This window comes from Mandrillus leucophaeus, unplaced genomic scaffold, assembly GCF_000951045.1.
Source record: "Mandrillus leucophaeus isolate KB7577 unplaced genomic scaffold, Mleu.le_1.0 Scaffold595, whole genome shotgun sequence".
NCBI classification, from domain to species: domain Eukaryota; kingdom Metazoa; phylum Chordata; class Mammalia; order Primates; family Cercopithecidae; genus Mandrillus; species Mandrillus leucophaeus.
In genome coordinates, this window is record NW_012106419.1 from 285,739 (window position 1) to 306,277 (window position 20,539).

Genomic DNA, 20,539 nt, shown 5'->3' on the forward strand with positions numbered 1-20,539 from the left:
ATCAAACAGTACACCAAGCAGTTTGGCATATTTTAGCTCTTTTAGGTTCTGTCGACTGTGACTCCTGGGCAGCCCTCAGATAGTCCCTCCTCTCCCTCATCTGCTACCATCAGATCCTCATCACATGGAACCTGGACTGCTGGGACAGATTCCGTGCCCTGTCTCCTCCCCTGTGGCCGGACTCTAACCGACTCTACACTCCAACTTGCCCCTGATTAAAACCCTTCAGAATGGGACCCAAACTCCATGCCTGCCATTCAGTTTTCACAACTTGGCTCCATGCTGTCCAAGACCACGCTCCACCTCTGCCCACAAATCCTGCCTTCAAGGCACACTGCACACGTCACACCATCCAAGCCTCTGTGCCTTTGCACACTCTCTTCGCTTTGCCCAGAACCTCCTTCCCTCATCTTCTCACGTCCAAAGTGTCTCATCCCCACTGTACAGACAAAGAAACAAATTCATTGTATTATTTTTATTTTTTTGAGACAGAGTCTTGCTCTTTCACCCAGGCTGGAGTGCATTGGTATGATCTCAGCTCACTGAAACCTCCACCTCCCCGGCTCAAGCGATTCTCCTGCCTCAGCCTCCCAAGTAGCTGGGACTATAGGTGCCCGCCACCATGCCCAGCTAATTTTTGTATTTTTCGTAGAGATAGGGTTTCACCATGTTGGCCAGGCTAGTCTCAAACTCTTGACCTCAGGTGATCTGCCCGCCTCTGCCTCTCAAAGTGCTGGGATTATAGGCATGAGCCACTGCACCTGGCCAGAAATACCTGGCCAGAAACACCTGGCCAGAAACAGGCTCAGAGAGCTGACACAGTTGCCCAAGGTTGTACAGCTGGGAAGTAGTGGAGCTGGGGTCCCAAAGGAAGACTGCCTGAAACCAGCTCTTTTCAATGCTCTGCAGGGTCCATACTTTATTCCAAGCCTTGGCTTCCGCATGTGTAAAAGGGGGAAATAAAAAAACAAAGGGGTCTTCCTGTTCCCACTTTGCCTGATCAGGATTTCTTCATTCTGAGATGCTCTGAAGTTCCCTGGTGACCTGGGGGCACAGAGCACAGCTGCCTCAGGCCCCTAGCCAGCCACTGAGTGGACAGGGCTCAGGTCAGACCCTCCTCAGGGACTGCCTGCGTGACCTGTGAGTGCTTTCCACTAAGAACACTATGACCAGTGGGCGGCGTGGCCTTCTGCCTGCCCTCAAGTTCTCCAGTTTCCAGTCTGTGCTCCTTATCTACTTCTGTGTAGCAAAATATCACAAAAGTATCAGCTTAAAAGGATGTTTCCACTCGCAGTTCTGAAGCTCAGAGGTCCTATAGACATGGCTGGGTTCTCCGCTCAAGGTTTCCAAGGCTGAACCTGGGCTGAGTTCTCATCTGGAAACTGAAGAGAAGTCTTCCAGGCTCGTTCATGTGGGGGAAAGGATTCAATTCCCTGAGTTTCCAGGACTGAGGTTCCTGCTTTCTTGAGGCTGTTAGCCTTTCCTGGCTCCTTGCAGCCACCCACAGTCCTTCTCATGTGATCTCTACAAGTTCAAGTCAACAATGGTGCAGCAAATTCCCCTCATGCTTCAAATCTCTCTTCGCATTTCTCTTCTGCCACCAGCTTGGGAACTTTTGAGGGGCCATCTTTAGAAGTCTGATCAGACCCTCATTCATCAGGCATTTGCTATCTGCTCTACACCTAACCTGTACTCAGCAGTGCTGGGGGGCAAAAATGAATGAAATTTGACTGCATGGCCTCTGGGACTCCTGTCTCAATACCCCTCTATTCATCCTGTGCTTAACCAGATTTTCCACCTACCTGTCCATACTTAGGCCATACCTGTTACCTAAATGCTGTTCCCCACTGTATTCATTGGCCAAAGCTGCTGTAACAAAATACCACAGACTGGATGGCTTTTAAACAGACATTTCTGTTCTCACAGTTCTGGAGGCTGAAAGTCCAAGATCAAGGTGTCAGCAGGGTTGGTTTCTGGTGAGGTCTCTCTCCCCGGCCTGCAGACAGCTGCCTTCTCACTGTGTTCCCACATTGCCCTCACTTTGTGCATGTACATCCCTGGTGTTTCTTCCTCTTCTTATAAGGACACAGATAGGGCAACAGCCACACTTTTATGACTTCATTTAACCTTAATTACCTCTTTAAAGGGCCTATCTCCAAATAAGGTCACATTTCAAGGTAGTGGGGCTTCCACATATGAATTGGGGGAGGGGAAGAGAATTTAGTCCACAATACCTACCATCTCCACCCATCAAGTATCTCATCTGGGGGGCTCAGTTCACAGGCTGCCTTTTGCATAAAACCACCCTAGATGGAGTTTGTGTCTCACTGGGCTCCCCAACACCCAGTTGGTACTCTGCTCCCACCATGTCAGTTTCCCACTAGACTGGGAGGTTCTAGGGAAGGCTCCACAGCTGACAAGCTGGTGTGTCCTGGGAATCCTCCAGCAGAGGCCTGCTCCCAGTAGGGCATCAATAAGTGTTGGGGAGGAACAGAGGAGCAGGGGATGCTAACAAGGTCAAGCAACAGGGCATCCAACTCCAGGAGAACTGAAGAAGGCTGCCAACCACACATCTTCCTCGCGAAAAGTGTTCTGGGTCCCCAAGACTGTGTGCTGCATGGCTGATGACAGTTCTGCAAGCCCAAGGACTAGGGGGCAGCCATCTCTCAGCCTTCTGCAGCCCCACTCAGGCAGAGTTGGACCAGGTCCTTAGAGAGACTTAGGCCTGTCTCATCCCCCATTACATCCCTCCTCACAACGTATCCCTGTGTGCTATATGTGCCATCCTGATCAAGGGCTCAGGAAACCTGAGTTCTAGTCCTTGATATGCCTCTCGCTTATTGTGTCACTTTAACATTTCAACGTAACTTCTCTGAGCCTTTGTTTCCTCACCTGTAAAATGGGCACACAAATAACTTTCTCATAGGACTTCTGTGAGGATTGCATGAGGTCAAGCACATACAAAAGGAGCTCAGAACACTGGAACTGGATATTAAAGGAGTGGGGGTTTTAAACATTGGCAGTTCTGGGAAAGGTGTTCTAAGCCAAGGAAAGTAAACTAAATGTTAGTACTTTTACCTTCCCTGTGGCTGTTAACCATAAATAAATCCCTTTCCTTTGCTGGGCCTTAGGTTTTTCCATTGGAAAATAGGAATTTGGATTCAATCTTTCCCTGTCACTGAGATTTTTGACCTGGACAGGACTTTAAATACCATTGACTGTTAACTTATACATTTCACAGATGGGGAAAATGAAGAGGGGTTGTCAGGGCAGTAGTGGGGTTAGGAGTGAGGACTCCTGACTTCCAGGCCAGCGCTTGCCCCAGCACCTTTCGGCCTCTCCCAGTGTGCAGAGCCAGCCAGAGCTGATACACGCTGACTACCTGCCTTAAACACCTCACTGGGATTAACCCTCCACATCTGTACTGTCCAATATAGTCGCCACTCGCCACATGTGGCTACTGAGCACTTGAATTATAACAAGGGTAACAAAATGCAACATGCACAAATGGCTTCTTTAGTTTTATTTAATTCACTCAAATTTTAAAACTGATAATTAAGTTGCTGGAAAATTTTAAGTGTGCTTGAACAACTTGAGAATCTACTTTTCAGCAATACAGTTTAGTAAATATAGATCACGTGGTTTTTCTCATTGTTGTTATTGTTGTTTGAGACAGGGTCTCGCTGTCACCCAGACTGGAGTATAGCGGTGCCATCTCGGCTCACTACAGCCTTGACCTCCCAGGCTCAAGTGATCCTCCCACCTCAGCCTCCCAAGGACCTGTGATTACAAGTGTGTGCCACCACTCCTGGCTAATTTTTGTAGAGACAGAGTTTTGCCACATTGTCCAGGCTGGTCTCAAACTCTGTGCTCAAGAGATCCACCAACCTAGGCCTCACAAAGTGCTGGGATTACAAGCGTGCACCACCATGCCTGGCCAGATAAAGTGTTTCTGATGAAAATTTAGTTTCTGAATTAAGATATACTATAAATGTAAAATATACACTGGATTTCAAAGATAATTCAAAATATCTTATTAATAATTTTACATTAATTTATGTGCAAATGATAATTTGGAAATCTAGGTCAAATAAAATATTAAAATTCATTTCATCTCTTTTTTTTTTACTTTTTTAAATGTGGTTACTAGAAAATTTTAAATGACTTACATGGCTCTCTCTCTCACACTATTTGGCTTATATTATTTAGACAAATTGCATTATTTTTCTACCCAATAGCACTGGCCCAAATCTTCAAAGCAACCCCATGACATGGGTCTGTTATTATCACCCTCATCTCACAGACAGGGGAACCTAACGTAGCATATGCTGCCCATGCCCCATACTACCTTGCCCCACTTGGGGTCACCTGTAACTTCCATAGATAGTTCCTATAAGAGCTTCCTACTTCAAATACTTGCATCTTCTCTCTGCCTGAGGAGCAAGCAAGAAGTACAGGGGAAGAGAAAATAGATAGCACTTCCTGAAACAGCACCCAGTCAATGGGAGGTGAGGGTTGGTAGAAAATACCCCACTGTCTTAGTCCATTTTCTGTTGCTTATAACAGAATAACTGAAACTGGGTCATTTATGAAGAAAAGAAATTCACTCCGGCCGGGCACAGTGGCTCACCCCTGTAATCCCAGCACTTTGGGAGGGGGAGGCTGGTGGATCACTTGAGGCCAGGAGTTTGAGACCAGCCCGGCCAACATGGTGAAATCCCATCTCTACTGAAAAAAATAGAAAACTTAGCCAGGCATGGTGGACTGCACCTGTAATCCCAGCTACTTGGGAGGCTGAGGCAGGAGAATTGCTTGAACCTGGGAGGTGGAAGCTCAGAGGCTGCAGTGAGCCAAGATCATGCCACTGCACTCCAGCCTGGGTGACAGAGCGAGACTCAATAAAAGAAAAAAAGAAAAGAAAAGAGGAAGAAAAGAAAAGGCATTTGACAAAATTTGACTGCTTAAGCTGTCAATAAACTAGGAATAGAAGGAAGGTACATCCTAACTAGGAATAGAAGGAAGGAACATCAACACACTAATAGCTGCATATGAAAAGCCCACAGCTAACTTCATACTCATAAGTGAAAAACTGAAAACTTTTCCTCTAAATTCAGTAACAAGGCAGGTACGCTCCCTCTCACCACTTCTATATTGAGTAGACATAGTACCGAAGTCCTAGCCAGAACAATTAGGCAAGAAAAAGAATAAAAGTTAATCAAATCAGAAAAGTAAAACTGTCCCTATTTACAGATTCTTATATATAGAAAACTCTTAAAGACTCCATTTTAAAAACTGTTAGAACTAATGATAAAAACTCAGTAAAGTCGTGGGATACAAAATCAACATACGAAAATCAGTTGTTTCTATACTCTAACGATGAACTACCTGAAAAGGAAATTAGGAGATTAAGCCCCACTTGTTTACAGAGGCAACCCGCTTTCATCCCTTCCCTTACTCACTTCTCTACCCTCACTACATTCCTGGGATCCTCTCCCAGTTAAATCACTTGCACTCAAATGCTTGTCTCAGATTCCGCTCTTGGAAGAACCTAAATACAGACATTAAGGTACAGAGAGCTGAAAGACTCTCAGAGGTCAAATAAATAGTAAGAGACAGACTGGCAATTTGATCTGAGGCCATCTGACACCAGCTCCCACTCTCTCAAACACCATGCTCTGTTTCCTCTCACACGGTAGCCATGATATTGCCATGGCAGGAGGGTGGAGACTCTCCCCTCAACTCTGCTGACCCCAGAGCAAAAAAATCCCTTCTCTGGCTTCAGATGATTCTTCTCTGGTATCAAGTGGCTGAGCAGACCCCTCCCCTGCAGGCTTGGAACAGAGCCAGCCTGGCTGCCCAAGCTGTCCCCCTGGCACCAGTGCCTGCTTCCCAGCCAGCAGGAAGCCAGGACTGCCAGCCACTGCCAGGGTAGCCAGGAGTTGCACAGCTATTAAGTGTCACGGGTAGGATTCAGCCTCAAGCAGTCTGGCTCCTATCATTCTTGAATCCCATCTCTCCTGAAACTTGAAGTGAGTCAACTGCCAGCTACTTATCAGCTCCTTCATGATTTATGTGTGAATTTCTGCCCAAACCCAACTTTGATGGACCCCACCTGGAGGGAGGGGCTGGTAGGAGACGATGCCTTGGACCCTAAGAACCAGTAGGCTCCGAAAGAGAGGATTGCGATAGCTGGAAGGGAACCACCCTTCCCTCACACACCCTCTGCAAGCACCTCTCTGCCTGTTGACAAAGATCAGCTGTTCAACCTCAGTATATTTATTCATTTCCAGCCTCATTCCCAAAATGATTTGAGAGAGCTTAAAGAAATAGAGGCACAGTATCTCCACTGTTAAAGTAAGTTAAAACGGAGCTCAGACCTGAAGTATCCCTGAGCAGGCAAAACAAGTTATGTCTCGTACGGGACCTTAACCTTGCTTGATTTGCAGACATAATGCAAAACTGGAGCCCGCCCTTCCTTCCTTCCTTCCTTCCTTCTTTTCTTTTTTCTTTTCTTTCTTTTTTTTTTTTTTTTTTTTTTTTACCTGATCTCTCTCACTTTGCCACCTAGCCTGGAATGCAGTGGCACAATCACGGCTCACTGCAGCCTCCACCTCTCTGGCTTAAGCGATTCTCCCACTTCAGACTCCCTAGTAACTGGGACAACAAGTGCACGCCACCACACTCAGCTAATATTTTCTTTTATTTTTTGTAGAGACGAGGTCTTGTTATGTTGCCCAAGCTGGTCTCCAGCTCCTGGGCTCAAGTGATCCTCCCACCTCAGCCTCCCAAAGTGCTCAGATAACCGGTGTGAGTCACCATGCCAGCCCTTGAGCTATTTCTTGTAAATGCTTCTATTAAAGAAAAATAAAACTTAAGTGCAACTAATGAGAAGCAGCTAGCACAAATAATTATATAACCAGGGACTTTCCAATGGGATAGACCAAATAAGACAACTGTATAACTGTAATCAATCAAATATTATCTTTGCTTTATTTCTGTATCTGTCTTATAAAAAGCTCCCGCTTGTGTTCCCTCAGTAGAGCTCCCAAGCCACTTCTGGTTTGGGACTGCCTGGTTCAAAAATTGTTGTTTGCACACATAAACTCTTAGAAAATTTATTATGCCTCAGTTTACCTTCTTAATGCCACTAAAGATACTCCAGTAAATAATGCCTAGTTTACTACCTTGACAGCCTCATAATTAATACCATGATGATGTGATATCATTAGATCATTACACATAGAGTGACTAGCTTGTCCTGGCTTTGTTAGAACTCTTCCAGTTTTAAAACTGAAAGTCCCTTGTCTTGCAAAACTCCTCAGAGACAGACAACAAAAAGTTGATCACCCTCATTACAGAGAATTTGGACCATAAAGTCTACTTGCTAGTTTAAAAATTTAGCTCTGAGTTTCCTAGCAGCCAAGGCAAAGAGAAACACCATATGTTATAAAAATTGTTTATTTTATTGACAATTCTCCTTCCAGAAAAAAATTATTTACTTATTTATTTTAACATCTATAACAGCACTATCTGGTAGAACTTTCTGCAATAATGGAAACATTCTGCACTATTCAATATAATAGTTTCAGGTCGGGCACAGTGGCTCATGCCTATAATCCCAGCACTTTGGGAGGCCGAGGCAGGCGGAACAGCTGAGGTCAGGAGTCTGAGATCAGCGTGGGCAACATGATGAAACCCCAACTCTACTAAAAATACAAAAATTAGCTGGGCACAGTGGCACACACCTGTAATCCCAGCTACTCGGGTGGCTAAGGCAGGAGAATCACTTGAACCCGGGAGGCAGAAGGTGCAGTGAGCCAAGATCGCGCCACTGCACTCCAGCCTGGGCAACAGAGCGAAACTCCGTCTCAAAAACAAACAAACAAACAAAATCAATATAATAGTTGCTAGCCACTTGTCTCTATGGAGCACTTCAAATATGGCTAGTGTAGTGAAATAACTGAGTTTTTATTTTATTTCATTTTAATGTACTTAAATTTAAATAGCCTCATTTGGCTAGTGGCGACTGTATTGGACAGCACAGCTGTACTAGATACAAAGAAACCAAGTGCTCAGGAAGAGCCTCTTTCCTAATACTGAGGCCTGAGGAATTTCTCCCATGGTTATCACAGGAGGTGAATACAAAAGTTAGTTCCACCTAGGGGCTTTTCTTTTTTGTGTTATATACAGTATAATAGCTGGCTCTTCTAAAGCATAGGCTATGTGCTAAGTGCTCTCAAGCCCTTTTTTTTTTTTTTTTTTTTTTGAGACAGAGTCTCGCTCTATCACCGAGGCTAGAGTACAGGGGTGCGATCCCAGCTCACTGCATCTTCTGCCTCCCAGGTTCAATTTTCCTGCCTCAGCCTCCCAAGTAGTTGGGATTACAGGCGTGTGCCACCATGCCCAGCTAATTTTGTATATTTTTAGTAGAGACAGGGTTTCACCATGTTGGTCAGGCTGGTCTCGAACTCCTGACCTCAAGTGATCCACCAGCTTCAGCCTGCCAAAGTGTGCTGAGATTACAGGTGTGAGCCACCGTGCCTGGCTGGAGGCACTCTTTTCATATAATAATTCCTTCAATTCTCAAAACTAACCTAGAAAGTAGGAACTTTCAGCATCCACAGGGAGAAAGCTCCTCCTGGGAGAAATCCCGAGAGACCTAAGGCTGCACCTTCCCTGAAACACTGGTACATTGGTCTCCCTGCCCTTCCTGGAGAGAGCCAGGAGCCTGCGGGACAGGTAGAGGGCTAGAAAAGAGTAGGGGAAGAGACAAGAGGGAGGGAGACCAGGAAGAGGGGTTCCCAGATGTCCTCACCCCCGTCCCAGCTGCCACTGCAGGACTGACGTTGACTACATGGAAAAAGTGAGCAATGTCTGGCATCATCCCCTGGTACCAGAGGGCATTTGGGGAGTCAGAAGGAAGACCTCATGTGCCAGGCCACAGAATGCACCTGCATACCCACAGGCATGGAGCCTGGGCCAGGCCCACCTAGGACAAAACACCTCTTTCAAGTTTTCTGTGGATGGTCCCCTGATATCCTTCACCACACTGGTCTGACTGCCAGGATCTCTTGGGCCTGCTGGGCCCCTCAGACCCTGGTAAGCAAAGGAGGAGGCAGGTGTGACCCCCCTCCCCGCTGCCACTCCATCTGTGACTGGGAAGCTGATGACTCCAGGGTCAGAAATAACCCCACGGTCAGCTCCCTGCATGCCGCCCTTCCCCTCCCCTCCGTTCCCAGAAAGCCTGGGCCCTGAGTCAGAGGGAAGAGTCGAGAAGAGAGAAAGGACTCAGATAATCTGGGATGAAAACCACGGAGTCCTGCTGTGGAATTCATTCATTGGGAGGCCGAGGCAGGCAGATCACCTGAGGTCGGGAGTTCAAGACCAGCCTGGCCAACATGGTGAAACCCCATCTCTACTAAAAATACAAAAATTAACCGGGTGTGGTGGCGCAAAGGAGGAGCTGGACCTGGCCAATCTCGGCCCAGTGAAGAGCTGTGCCTCGTCATTCAGATGTCTTCCCCCCAAATCCAGCTTTATCAGGGCCGTGTTGACCTGTGCTGTGGGGCACGGGGAGGAATGGATAAGAAAGAAGGAATTCTTTAGTGCAGAAGGGAATGGGGAAGAAAAAGAGCTGAGCTTCACACTCAGAGGTATTCAGGCTCAGAACAGAGGAGGAGAGCCCCAGCTTGCCCTCAGGAGACCTCCAGTCTCCTGGCACAGTGGGTGGAGACACGTCAGGAAGAGTCAGAGGCAGGACCAGAGTAGAGTGATGGAGGCTCACAAGACGGGGGCAAGCTGTCCAAGGTGTCAGATGCCCCTTCTTATTCACTCTCTCAAAATAGTCTGGGACACCCCCAACCCCACAACCCAGCTGAGTCACTGACCCCAATCCCCAGATCAGACTTTGGATGAATGAAGCTTCTCCCCCTCTGTTTCCCCTCCCCAGCCCAAAGGACATGTAATTGATTCCCCAGGATGGAAGAGTGACTTCCACAAGACCTAAAAATAACCAAACCACTTAATACTCTGAACATAGCCTCTCCCGCCCGCCCCCACCACGGCCCACCCACTAGCCAGCAAGATAAAGGCAGCTGCTGGGGCTGGCAGGGGACAGAGACCCAGAGCCAGGGCAGCAAGAAGGTGTCTGTTGGAGCCAGCAGAACAGAACCAATTTGAACAAGAACCTCGAGAGGAACGACGAACCCTGAGACCACAGCTGCTACAGACCCCAAACACCCCATCAGCCAAGAGAGACCCTCGGTGAGTAACCTACCTCTCTGTCCTTCCACGGCAGGACTGGCGTTCACAGCTGGGATCCCCTGCCCTCCTGGAATGGACGTATTAGGGGTGGCTCTGAGTGGGGGAAGGAGATTGAGGGGCATGCATGGGAGGAGGTGAGTGGAAGTCTCAGATATAAAGAACCCACAAAGGAGGTAAAGACAGTGTGAGCCCCATGGGAGCTCTCAGAGTGGCTGCCACAGGCCTGAAGCTAGCAGAAAGGACAGGGTCCTGCCAGGCTGGCATGATCCAGTAAGGCCTGGAGTTGTGATTTTTAAAATACAGGTATGGAATGCCTCAGGCTTCGGGGCTTCCTCCCAGGGAAGCCTCAGGCAGGCCCAGGGTCTGGAGGAAGGAGGAACAGAAGAGAGGTGGGAGCAGGGGCCGTAGGTAGGCCTGAGTGTGCATTGCTAGAACAAGCCCCATGCCTAGTTGCTGTGGATGACACTCTCGGCATATCTGGCCCAGGGATAGCTCCCAGGGGCTGGCCGGAGCCCAGCTCCCTACGTATCATAGCCTAAAATCTGGGGTGGAATTTGGACTCTGCCTATGGTCTTGCCCAGTGGGAAAGCCCCCAGGGCAGATCTGGGGTGCTCAGGGGAGGGAGACCGGATCTGAATTTGTCCAGATGTAAAGACATATGGAGCCAGCTGGGCCGAGGAGGAGGTAACCTGAGGACAGCAGTGGGACCATCCTGAGAGGTTGGCCCAGCCCTAGGAGACCAAGGTTTAGGACAATTCTTGGGGTCACCCCACCTAAGTCTGGTCCCAGTTATGAATTCTGTCCTGACTCTACACTTGCCCCAGGAGTCTCAAGCCAGGCAAGGATGGTGGTGGAAAGGCCAGGAGTCAGGAGGCATGCTTCAGGCTTTGCTACTGCCTTGCTGAGCCTCCTTGGACAGCTCCTTTCCCCTCTTTGGCCCTCTGTTTCCCTATTTGAACAACAAGGGGTTTAGATTGAGTGACCTCTGAGGGTCCTCAGGCCTGACATCCCTGGACTCCATGATAATAACTGCCTGTGGCCTTAGCAGAGATTCTGGAAATTGCTGGGGGTGGGGGTGGGGTGAAACTGATGGTCTGCCCATGCCATCTGCTCAGGTCACCCTGCTGGTGACAGGATGGAGTGGAGGTGGAGACAGGCACAGGTTTGCCTTGGGCAGGGGATCCTCGTTGGAGCTCAGAAATGAAAGAAAACCACGCAGAGCTTTGATGAGACTCAGGTTACATGTTTCAGAGCTCACACTCCCCAAAGGTTCTGATGTCTTTGATGGGCATGCCAGGGTGGGCATGGGGTCAGGAGGTCTCGGTTTCCTCTCTCCTCCTTCTGAGGTAGCCATAGGGAGGAAGTCCTGCCCCACTTGCTGCCAGTACTTCCCTCCACCGCAGACTCCTTTGGCCAGGGAAGGTGTCCAGGTTCTAGCACCTGGTTGGACTGCAGCCCAGGGGCCTGACACCAGCCCAGGAGGCAGGATAGGGGAGCCCAGGGTAACGAAGGAGAGGAGGTGAGCCAAGGGCACTGAGGATCCCCACTGGCTGGGCCTCAGCCTCCCTCTGAGCCCAGGGCTGCTGTTCTGAGGCCAGAACCTCAGCTATATTTAGCACCCTGTGTGGTGCAGAGCAGTGGGTCAGGGGCAGCGGGAGGGGGCACATGCTTCCCATTCTTTCCCTACTGGCCTCTGGGGACTGTTAGTACACCTGTCACAAGACAGATAAGACATACATGGACAGAGACCAGAGAAGGGCTTGAGGGGTGGGAGGCCATTGAGGGGCGGGGGTGGAGCCGGGGAGAGGCTGAGCTGGGGTGGCCATGAGGCCTGCAGGGGTAGGGCTTAGCCTGAAGCCCCCCTGAGTCCGAGCCCCTGAAGCTGTGCTTGCTTGCTTAGAGAGCGGTCTCCAGGGGCAAGGGGCAGAGCTGTCTCTGCAGAAAGGACCCTGGTCCCATGGTCCTCTCCCTGGTAGGTGTCACCCTCATATCCTCCGAGGGGTGCCTGCTGGGGAATAGACTGGTCCTATGGCCAATAAGAAAGCTTTACACCTCCTACCCTCTTATGTCTTGGGCCCATGCCCTAAATAGAGTCTAGGGAACCCAAGCCAGCACTGCCTTCCACTTATTCACCAAGATCTGACTCTGGGCCTAAGTTCCCTCGTCTTTATTTATAAATGGTTGTGCTAAAAGACCTTTGAGATCCCCCTAGCTCAGACATTCTCAGTCTTGGAGTATAGTGCAGAAAACCCTGACCAGAGATTCAGAATTTGGATCTGGCCTAACTACGAGATATGTGATGAGCAGCTTCCCAGCCCTGATCCTCAACTGCTTCCACTCTAGCATGGGCTGTTGGCCTCCGCTTGCCTCCTTGGGCCTGGGAAAGGTTGGAGTGCGTTGACAGCCAAGAGATAAAAGTTAGGCAGCACTCCAGGTCAACATGGCAAGTCTGCCCTCTGGTGTTCTGCAAAGGAATCTCGTCTGCATGGGAAATCAGTTACCAGGTTAGAGACCTGTCCCTCCAAGGCTGGGACTCCAAAAGTCAGGATTCCCCCAGGCCACTCTCCTGGGAGTCTTCTAGGGCAACACTGATTTTTAACAAAGGAAGGTGAGGATGGGGCCTGTCCAGTTTGCCCACTGGGGGTTTAGGCATCCCTTATGGAGCTAAAGGAAAGAGTGTCATGTCCACTTGTCCCATGGTTGCTCCCTAGCAACCCAGGAGATGTAGGGAAAGCAGGAACCCACTGTGATTAATGGGTCCATATGTCCTAAGTTCAAGACCTGTTGCCCACAACAGGCAGCAAAGTGAAACCCAGGCCAGGCACATAAAGAGAGGCAAGGAGTCTCTAAGTGTAAGTCACCGAGAGCTACTCTGACCCTGAGCCCTGTTTACTGCCATTTCTCCCAGCATCCAGCCTCTACCCTGCTGAACATCTAGATCTAAGGTCCCCCATCCCATCCTCATCTCTGCCCCTTCTTCTCAGAAGGATGGCCGACGCCCAGACACAGGTGGCCCCCACACCAACCATGAGGATGGCAACTGCAGAGGACCTGCCCCTCCCTCCACCCCCAGCCCTGGATGACCTGCCACTGCCACCACCCAAGGAGTCCTTCTCCAAGTTCCACCAGCAGCGGCAAGCTAGTGAACTCCGCCGCCTCTACAGGCACATCCACCCTGAGCTCCGCAAGAATCTGGCCGAGGCTGTGGCCGAGGATCTGGCCGAGGTCCTGGGCTCTGAGGAACCCACTGAGGGTGACGTTCAGTGCATGCGATGGATCTTTGAGAACTGGCGACTGGATGCCATTGGAGATCACGAGAGGCCAGCTGCCAAGGAGCCTGTGCCGGGTGGTGACGTCCAGGCCACCTCCCGCAAGTTTGAGGAAGGCTCCTTTGCCAACAGCACAGACCAGGAGCCAACCAGGCCCCAGCCAAGTGGAGGGGACGTTCGTGCAGCCCGCTGGCTATTTGAGACAAAGCCACTGGATGAGCTGACAGGGCAGGCCAAGGAACTGGAGGCCACTGTGAGGGAACCTGCAGCCAGCGGAGATGTGCAGGGTACCAGGATGCTCTTTGAGACGCGGCCGCTGGACCGCCTGGGCTCCCGCCCCTCCCTGCAGGAGCAGAGCCCCTTGGAACTGCGCTCAGAGATCCAGGAGCTGAAGGGTGATGTGAAAAAGACAGTGAAGCTCTTCCAAACGGAGCCCCTGTGTGCCATCCAGGATGCAGAGGGTGCCATCCATGAGGTCAAGGCCGCATGCCGGGAGGAGATCCAAAGCAACGCGGTGAGGTCTGCCCGCTGGCTCTTTGAGACCCGGCCTCTGGACGCCATCAACCAGGACCCCAGCCAGGTGCGGGTGATCCGGGGGATTTCCCTGGAGGAGGGGTCCCGGCCCGATGTCAGTGCAACTCGCTGGATCTTTGAGACACAGCCCCTGGATGCCATCCGGGAGATCTTAGTAGATGAAAAGGACTTCCAGCCATCCCCAGACCTTATCCCACCTGGTCCAGATGTTCAGCAGCAGCGGCATCTGTTTGAGACCCGAGCGCTGGACACTCTGAAAGGGGATGAGGAGGCTGGAGCAGAGGCCCCACCCAAAGAGGAAGTGGTCCCTGGTGATGTCCGCTCCACCCTGTGGCTATTTGAAACAAAGCCCCTGGATGCTTTCAGAGACAAGGTCCAAGTGGGTCACCTACAGCGAGTGGATCCCCAGGACGGTGAGGGGCATCTATCCAGTGACAACTCCTCTTCAGGAGGAGTCATCTATCCAGTGACAACAGCACTGCCCTTCTCTCAGAGTGCCCCCCAGAGGGATGGGCTAAAGGGGGACGTGAAGACTTTTAAGAACCTTTTTGAGACCCTTCCCTTGGACAGCATTAGACAGGGTGAGGTTCTGGCCCATGGGAGTCTAAGCAGAGAAGAAGGAACTGATTCTGCTGGGCAGGCCCAGGGCATAGGGTCCCCAGTGTATGCCATGCAGGACAGCAAGGGCCGCCTCCATGCCCTGACCTCTGTTAGCAGAGAGCAGATAGTCGGAGGTGATGTCCAAGGCTACAGATGGATGTTTGAGACACAGCCCCTAGCCCAGCTCGGCCGAAGCCCCAGTACCATCGACGTGGTGCGGGGCATCACCCGGCAGGAAGTGGTGGCTGGGGATGTTGGCACTGCTCGGTGGCTTTTTGAGACCCAGCCCCTGGAGATGATCCACCAACGGGAGCAGCAGGAACGACAGAAAGAAGAGGGGAAGAGTCAGGGAGACCCCCAGCCTGCGGCACCCTCCAAAGGCGATGTGCAGACCATCCGGTGGTTGTTCGAGACTTGCCCAATGAGTGAGTTGGCCGAAAAGCAGGGGTCAGAGGTCACAGATCCCACAGCCAAGGCTGAGGCACAGTCCTGCACCTGGATGTTCAAGCCCCAACCCGTGGACAGGCCAGTGGGCTCCAGGGAGCAGCACCTGCAGGTTAGCCAGGTCCCGGCTGGGGAAAGACAGACAGACAGACATGTCTTTGAGACCGAGCCTCTTCAGGCCTCAGGTCGTCCCTGCGGAAGAGGGCCTGTGAGATACTGCAGCCGTGTGGAGATCCCTTCAGGGCAGGTGTCTCGTCAGAAGGAGGTTTTCCAGGCCCTGGAGGTAGGCAAGAAGGAAGAACAGCAGCCCCGGGTAATCGCTGGGTCCATCCCTGCGGGTTCTGTCCACAAGTTCACTTGGCTTTTTGAGAATTGCCCCATGGGCTCCCTGGCAGCTGAGAGCATCCGAGGGGGCAACCTCCTGGAAGAGCAGCCCATGAGCCCCTCAGGCAACAGGATGCAAGAGAGCCAGGAGACTGCAGCTGAGGGGACCCTGCGGACTCTGCATGCCACACCTGGCATCCTGCACCATGGAGGCATCCTCATGGAGGCCCGAGGGCCAGGGGAGCTCTGTCTTGCCAAGTATGTGCTCTCGGGCACAGGGCAGGGACTCCCCTATATACAAAAGGAGGAGCTGGTGTCAGGTGAACTTTCCAGGATCATCCGCCAAGTCCTGCGCCGGCCAGATGTGGACCAGCAGGGGCTGCTGGTGCAGGAAGACCCAACTGGCCAGCTCCAACTCAAGCCGCTGAGGCTGCCAACTCCAGGCAGCAGTGGGAGTATTGAAGACATGGACCCCGAGCTCCAGCAGCTGCTGGCTTGTGGTCTCAGGGCCTCCGTGGCAAGAACTGGGCTGGTGATGCAGGAGACAGAGCAGGGCCTGGTCGCACTGACTGCCTATTCTCTGCAGCCTCGGCTAACTAGCAAGGCCTCCGAGAGGAGCAGCGTGCAGCTGTTGGCCAGCTGCATAGACAAAGGAGACCTGAGTGGCCTGCACAGTCTGCGGTGGGAGCCCCCGGCTGACCCGAGTCCAGTGCCAGCCAGCGAGGGGGACCAGAGCCTGCCCCCAGCTGAGAGCATCATCCATGTTCCCCCACTGGACCCCAGCATGGGGATGGGGCATCTGAGAGCCTCAGGGCAAGCTATCCCTTGCCCTCCTCAGTCCATTGGAAAGGCAGTCCCTCTGGCTGGGGAAGCTGCAGCACCAGCCCAGTTGCAAAACACAGAAAAGCAGGAAGACAGTCACTCTGGACAGAAAGGGATGGCAATCTTGGGAAAGTCAGAAGGAGCCACTACTACCTCTCCGGGGCCTGGGGCCCCAGACCTCCTGGCCGCCATGCAGAGTCTGCGTATGGCAACAGCTGAAGCCCAGAGCCTGCACCAGCAAGTTCTGAATAAGCACAAGCAGGGCCCCACCCCCGCAGCCACTTCCAACCCCATCCAGGACGGTCTTCGGAAAGCTGGGGCTACCCAAAGCAACATCAGGCCTGGGGGTGGAATTGATCCCCGGATCCCAGCAGCCCCTAGAAAGGTCAGTGGGGAAGAGCAAGCACTACCCAGAGGGCTGCCTGGGGGGTGGGTGACAATTCAGGACGGCATCTACACCGCTCATCCCGTGAGGACCTTTGACCCACCAGGGGGTGTCCAGCCTTCTGAGAGGGAACCCCAGTCAAGGCGCAGGGAGACTGCCCTCTCAGTCCAGGCTCCCCGCCCACTCCAGGGAGGCCCAGGTCAGAGTACTGGGCCAGGGCGGGAGGAGCCTGGGGGCCGCGCACAGATGGCCTGGGGGCCTCCAGGGAAGTTGATGGCAGAAGTCTGCCCAGGGGACCTCCAAGCTGCAGAGACCACCCTGAAGACTGCCCCTCTAGGCAGCCACAATCTGGCCTCTGGGCCCCAAGTCGCAGGTGCCAGCCCGCACCCCCATAATGCCTTTGTTCCTCCTCCTCCTACTCTCCCAGCTGCTGTGACAGGACCTGACTTTCCAGCCGGAGCCCGCCGTGACGAGGACTCCATCCAGCAGGCCTCTGAGCCCCTGAAGGACCCCCTTCTTCACCCCCACAGCAGCCCTGCTGGCCAGAAAACCCCTGGAGGGTCACAGACAAAGACCTCAAAACTGGAGCCCACCATGCCCCCAAAGAAGAAGCCACAGCTGCCCCCTAAACCTGCACACCTAACCCAGAGCCACCCTCCTCAGAGGCTGCCCAAGCCCTTGCCTGTATCTCCCAGCTTTTCCTCAGAGGTGGGGCAAAGGGAACACCAACGAGGTGAGACAGATGCAGCCATCCCTCAGCCAGTCAAGGTTCCCACCACTGTAGGCCAGGGCCACATACCTCTGGCCAGATGCCCCAGTGGACATAGCCAGCCCAGTCCCCAACATGGCTTCAGCACCACGGCACCCAGGCCCACCAACAATCAGGCTACAGGCAGCAATGCCCAGAGCTCTGAGCCCCCCGAGCTCAATGCCCTCAACTGTGATCCCACCTCACTGCAGTGGGGCCCCAGCACCTCAGGAGAGCAGCCCATGGAAGGTTCCCACCAAGGGGCCCCTGAGAGCCCTGAGAGTCTGCAAAGAAACCAGAAAGAGCTCCAGGGCCTCCTGAACCAGGTGCAAGCCCTTGAGAAGGAGGCTGCAAGCAGTGTGGATGTGCAGGCCCTGCGGAGGCTGTTTGAGGCTGTGCCCCAGCTGGGAGGGGCTGCTCCTCAGGCTCCTGCTGCCCACCAAAAACCTGAGGCCTCAGTGGAGCAGGCATTTGGGGAACTGACACGGGTCAGCACGGAGGTCGCTCGACTGAAGGAACAGACCTTGGCAAGGCTGCTGGACATTGAAGAGGCTGTGCACAAGGCACTCAGCTCCATGTCTAGCCTCCAGCCTGAGGCCAGTGCCAGCGGCCACTTTCAGGGACCTCCAAAAGACCACAGTGCCCACAAGATCAGTGTCACAGTCAGCAGTAGTGCCAGGCCCAGTGGCTCAGGCCAGGAGGTCGGGGGTCAAACTGCAGTCGAGAACCAAACCAAGGTTGGATGCCACACTGAGGCCCAGAGTCAAGTCAAGATCAGAAATCACACAGAGGCCAGAGGTCACGCAGCCTCAACTGCCCCTTCCACTAGGAGGCAGGAGACATCAAGAGAAGATTTGTGCCTCCCTCGGGTCTTACCTTCCAGTCGAGATTCGCCCTCCTCCCCAACATTTATCTCCATCCAGTCAGCCACAAGGAAGCCTCTAGAGACTTCTAGCTTTAAGGGTAACCCTGATATCTCAGTGAAAAGCACACAAGCGGCTCAGGACATAGGCCAGGCCCTGCTCCACCAGAAAGGTGTCCAAGACAAGGCTGGGAAGAAGGACATCACCCAGTGCTCTGTGCAACCTGAGCCTGCCCCTCCCTCAGCAAGTCCCCTGCCCAGAGGGCGGCAAAAGAGTGTTCTGGAGCTACAGACTGGGCCAGGGAGCTCACAGCACTATGGAGCCATGAGAACCGTGACTGAGCAGTATGAGGAGGTGGACCAGTTTGGGAACACAGTCCTCATGTCTTCCACCACAGTCACCGAGCAGGCAGAGCCACCCAGGAGCCCAGGCTCCCACCTTGGGCTCCACGCCTCCCCCTTGCTGAGGCAGTTCCTGCACAGCCCAGCTGGGTTCAGCAGTGACCTGACAGAAGCTGAGATGGTGCAGGTGTCCTGCAGCTACTCCCAGCCAGCTACCCAGTGAGGCCCACCGCCTCCCACCACACCTGCCACCTGTTCCTGGCCTCCATTGCCCCAGGACTGAGGTGGGTGCCTGCCTCCTGCACACTGGAGCAAGGACCAAGAGGAAAGGGCATCTTCAGAGGATTACTGTGGGCCATTTCCCTTTCATCACTTCTTTCAGTAGGCCCAGTTCTTCCGAATGGAAAAAGAAAGGTCTGGAAGAGGCCCACTGAGTAGCACAGGCGTGGGGGTAGGACGGGGGCTCCCAGCTACGTCCTTGTGGAGGATGTAATATGTACAGACACACACATGTTTCTCACACAGGCCTGGCCCATGCATGGACATGTGTGAATCTGCACACCACTGCCTGAGTTGGAGTCCCCCAGAGTGTCCCTCTACCCAGAGTTTTAATTTTTTTTTTATTAGTCTGAATGCTCCCAGCCATCTGCTCCTTAATCTCTGGAGAGGAACAGAGCCAACTGGACACAGCGTTGGTCTCTGTTTGGAATCACTGTGAGGTCTCCAGAAGGACCTGGCCGCCAGCCCCTTCATCACCATCTCCATCATTCAGCTGGTCATCTGGTGGCCCAAGGGTCACACAAAGAGTCAGCAATCAGCATATCCCTAGAAGCCAAATGCACTGCCTTTCTCTGTCCCCACAACTGTCCCCCACTCTGCACCCCAAATGGGAAGCATACGGTCTGAATAAATCCAAGTTTTATTCTCTATTCTGTGCATGTCTGACTGTGTGTACATCTGTTCCAGTCTGTGTTCCCACTGCAGGGGGAGAAAACAGCCACAACCTCCAGGTGCCTCGTCTTCCTAGCAACAGTAGTGTGGGAAGGCTCTAAAAGCCACCCCTTCTCCTCCATCTTGGCTGGCAACCAGAAATGCCCTGCCCACACTTCTAGTCTCCTTGCCCCTATCCCCATTACACACACACACACACACACACACACACACACACACAGTGCTGCCCTCTCTATCTCGATCTCACCTCCTGGATGTTCTTGAACAGCATCCTGGAGGGATTCTTAGAATCCTGCCCCAGAGTTGGAGAGCAGCCCATTCAGGCCTGGGAAGCGGGAGGAACTCATGCCAGGAGAATTCCTCTGCCCAAGATGTCTGGGTCACTTCTGCCTGTTCAGCCCAGGTGTCGTGTGCCAAGCAGGGGTTCCTGGGAAATGGAGTGCACAGATCCTGGCCTAGAAAGTCAGGATGTTTTGGTGATGGGCCCTTTTTAAGTTTCTTTCAAAAATCACTAAGCATCTTCTGTGTTCCAGGCCTGTTCTAGGCAATGGGGATACAGAGGTGAGGTCCAATGGGGTCCCGCTTTCAGGGAACTTTTTAGAATGAGGAGACAGAGACAATATATAAGAAAAATTAGATCAGGAATAGGGTGATGCATCTGACTAGGCCACTCTCCCATTTTTGGGAAAAAAGTCTTAAAATATGGTCATGCAACAATGGCAGGTGATTGCCTTAGACTGCGGCATGGCCAAGGCAGGGCTCTCTAAGGAAAAAACACCTCAGCTGAGATCTGAATGACAAAGAGCAACTATGTGCAAATCGGGGGAGGAAGCATGCTAGGTAGAGGGAAGAGCACTTGCAAAGACCCCGAGGTGGAATAAATTTAGTTCCTGGATTTCCTGGATACCCAGGCGTTTGAAACTAGGTTTGCCTCACACCAAGTTTATGTGGAAAGTTACTCACACTTTGCTCCAATGGAAGAGACAGGCCCTATC

At 52.3% G+C, this 20,539-nt stretch overlaps 1 protein-coding gene across 1 annotated transcript; it reads left to right on the forward strand.

Annotated features, from left to right (window-relative positions):
• The first annotated feature begins 10,145 nt into the window (after positions 1–10,145).
• On the forward strand, positions 10,146–19,522 carry XIRP1 (xin actin-binding repeat containing 1). The gene is made up of 2 exons (XM_011999465.1): positions 10,146–10,263; positions 13,172–19,522. The coding sequence occupies exon 2, from the start codon at positions 13,252–13,254 to the stop codon at positions 18,814–18,816; it is 5,565 nt and encodes a 1,854-aa protein (XP_011854855.1). The 5' UTR covers positions 10,146–10,263; positions 13,172–13,251; the 3' UTR covers positions 18,817–19,522.
• Positions 19,523–20,539: the final 1,017 nt, after the last annotated feature.

Coding starts and splice junctions, on each gene's coding strand:
- XIRP1 (XM_011999465.1), top strand. CDS start 13,252: ATGGCCGACGCCCAGACACAGGTGGCCCCCACACCAACCATGAGGATG.